Genomic DNA, 3,503 nt, shown 5'->3' on the forward strand with positions numbered 1-3,503 from the left:
AAATGTGCCCATCCAGCTCACAGTGGCACAGATCAGTACGATTGAGGCATATCAGCTGTGCATGAGACACTGCCTTGCTAGATAGGGTGGCTGACTCAGTCTTTGATCTCAACACCTTAAAAGAATAGAAAAATATATTGAAAGTGATTGCAGTTTGTTTCCTACCTAAACGAGAGGAAAAATGCAGTGGCAGAACCCATACACAACCAAATGTAATAGAAGCAAAATGGTGGTCTTTTCCGCAACAATCATAGAATAGCACATGCCTATACCAATATGGAAGTGCTGCTTGAAGACTAGAAAAGAGCACTGGGAGGACCATCAACATTGTCTTTTTCAGTTGCCTCTTTTTTATTATTTTTTTCAGTAGTCTGACTTGATATTGCAAACACCTTCACAACATACAAAAAAAAAAAAACCAAATTAGTTTTATCCAGAACATATATGGTGATGACAGGGAGTTTTCCCTCCTTTTAAAATCATGTGGGAATTTTTTAAAATAAAAAAATCAACAGTAAAACTATGACAACAGCACCTTGACATTGTTTTAATTCCAACGCTACCAGAAGAATTTAAAAGCAGTAAACAGATATAATACTAACAGGAATAAAGATACTTACTGTCTAAAATGTAAACGGAATGTTTTGGTTCAATTTTTTTCTGAAAGAGGACAGTTTATCATCATCAATTCACAATTGAAGCAGCATGCAATTTTATTTTTTTAAAACTTTTTTTAACGTTTTCAATTCTTGGCAACGGCAACAAACCACAATGTTAGAGGAATGTAATGCAAATTCTTTTTTTTTTCTCAAAGTTGTGCGCAAATGGATATCTTTTTCTCTCTTTTGCTCCCTGTTAGGTCATGGATATGTTCAATAAATAGATTGTGGAACCACTGTACTGTATAAACTTCATTTATACATGCAGTCCATAAAATTATTTTCTTTCTTACTGAATAATTTACCCTGTTATGTATATATACAAATAGATAAATTTGTCTCAATATAATCTATACAACATGGACCCACTATCTTCCCCTTTTTATGGTCAATGTACAAACACAGGAAGTGTCTATTCTTATAAAACGCCATCCAACTCTCTTTTTGTTATCCATAGTGAGAGCTCGCACATAAGACTGGGTAGTTCGGCACTGGGAATTCCAGTACCTCTTGTCTATGCCCCTGCAGCCTTCTTTCGTATAACCCTTGGAGTTGCATTTGGTCTCATAAAAATATTGCTTCAGTTGGCCTTTGGGTACTGGGACTTTTTCCAGAACTGTAACGGTTGCCCCCGACATGTCCACTGCAGTCTTTTTTTCAGCCGCTGTCACCCACTCGCTAGTACTGTCACACACACTCAGCTCCCCACGGCGAGCAGGATCAGAGTGACGCCGAACCCTCATGGACATGTTTGCAGCATCCAAGTAGTTTTTATACTCCTCAAGCAGAAAGAGCAGTGGAGGCTCCAAAGGCACTTGACTGCTAAGCATAACCCGGGATGAATACAAGTCTGCATCTTTATTCTCCTTGCTGGGCTGGATGTCCTGCTGCTCATCCAAGAGCTCCTCTATGACATGTTCAAAAGTGTCTGCCAAAGACGTCAATCCTCTTGAGGCATCATTGGGCCCACCTAGGTTCTCCAGAGTTCCCTGTGTCCGAAGACCAGGATAAGCCAAGCTGCCTTGTCCTCTGATACTAACTTCTTTCATCGGGGCAGCTTTCATGCAACTGAAGTATGAAATAACCATAGTAAGGAAAAGGATGGTCATCACTCTTTTCACTTGGTGGAACTGTTAAATACAAAAAAAGAAAGAAAGAAAAATTCAATCATATAGGTTTTTTAAACCCTGAAGGCTCAAAACATACAGCCTTTTATATTCGATAGCAATTGAAAAGTGTATACATTAATTGTTTAGAACATTGGTCTCATACAGGTAATATCCACAACCACTTCATTCAGGTTGCTTGAGTGGGCAAGAAACCCACACCTGGAAACACATTTCTACACATAGCTCAGATGGTTTGTGACTGGCTGTCACACAGAGGAAAGATGACAGCTAGCAATGGGATAATGCATGTGAACCTGAGTATCACTCCACATAGATCCTTGTACAGCACAAATCACAGGTATATGGGCATTCATGCAGCCTTCCCTTGTTCTGTCTTTGATGCCACCAAGGCATTTAATTTAGGACGCTAGCTGCAACAGAAGCCAGTGATTAGACTCTCCTGCTAGGAACAAGTTAAAAAAATTGGCCTGGCAGTCTCAAGGCCCTTGTGCAGCAAATGTCACACTTTCGGCATGAGAATTAATTATCTTCCATTTGCATGACAAGTGTAACAGCATGTTTGGAAAGGTTACTAAGCATCTGTGGTATGCCTGGAGTAATTGGAAAAAATTCAGAAAGTTTATTGTCTTTTACAGAAAGAGATCACAGCATGCAAGTTGGAACTGTATTCACTATCATCACATACATTAAAAAAAGCTTGTCTCATTGTAGCTGTTTCTAAGGGGAGCCCATGAAGCTATAGTATTCCAGCCTACTGCTAGAACCACAGTGTTTTGAATGAGGAACAATAATGTACAGCACAAGACTTCATGCATTTTAGTTTTATCTGGAATCTTCAGACATGCTATTCAACTACTAGTGTGTTCATAGATTTTTTTTAAAAAAAAAATAGGAGTAATGCATAGCTCAAATCATGCTAACGCTTATCACCACTGTCTACCCTGTAGATGGAGACAATGCTAAGCACAGGTTAGTGGGAGTAGAGATGTAAGCCTATTAAAACTTTTGTTTTCAAATTGTTTCTTTGTCGCTGATTAACTGATTTCTCAACTGATTACAAACATGTTGCAATAGAAGGATCACTGATCGGAAGCATTTTCAGCAAAGATACATATGTTTCAGTTAAACAAGCCACAAGATTGTTTAGAACATCTTGGCTGGTAGCACACTGTGCAGAAACATCTCATATGCACAGCCCCCTTTTAAGCTGTTAGAAGAATAACTCTGTGCTGAATCCCTTTCTCTATGTAGATTTCAATCTCTGGATCATGAGATACACATATTATTATGCCACTGTATTTCCACTTAAAATTTACAGCAAGTGTCTCAGTTAATCATACTGATTAATCCTTGCAAGTCTAGTTGGAAAGGGGATGAACCAAGAAAGAGAGAAACATATTTTGGAAGAAGAGATTCAAATGGACCATCTTGGCTGGTAGCACACTGTGCAGAAACATCTCATATGCACAGCCCCCTTTTAAGCTGTTAGAAGAATAACTCTGTGCTGAATCCCTTTCTTTATGTAGATTTCAATCTCTGGATCATGAGGTACACATATTTTTATGCCACTGTATTTCCACTTAAAATTCACAGCAAGTGTCTCAGTTAATCATACTCATTAATCCTTGCAAGTCTAGTTGGAAAGGGGATGAACCAAGAAAGAGAGAAACGTATTTTGCATACAGATACCAATTTACTCTTATGGAGTTATCCT

General features: G+C 38.5%; 1 protein-coding gene across 1 annotated transcript; it reads right to left on the bottom strand.

Annotated features, from left to right (window-relative positions):
- Positions 1-1,026: 1,026 nt before the first annotated feature.
- Positions 1,027-1,783, bottom strand: BDNF (brain-derived neurotrophic factor). Its single transcript, XM_015425686.1, has one exon. It carries the CDS (start codon positions 1,766-1,768, stop codon positions 1,028-1,030), a length of 741 nt encoding a protein of 246 aa, XP_015281172.1. The 5' UTR covers positions 1,769-1,783; the 3' UTR covers position 1,027.
- Between the last annotated feature and the right edge of the window lie 1,720 nt (positions 1,784-3,503).

Source organism: Gekko japonicus, unplaced genomic scaffold (genome assembly GCF_001447785.1).
Source record: "Gekko japonicus isolate JY-2015 unplaced genomic scaffold, Gekko_japonicus_V1.1 scaffold1316, whole genome shotgun sequence".
NCBI classification, from domain to species: Eukaryota; Metazoa; Chordata; class Lepidosauria; order Squamata; family Gekkonidae; genus Gekko; species Gekko japonicus.

Coding starts and splice junctions, on each gene's coding strand:
- BDNF (XM_015425686.1), bottom strand. CDS start 1,768: ATGACCATCCTTTTCCTTACTATGGTTATTTCATACTTCAGTTGCATG.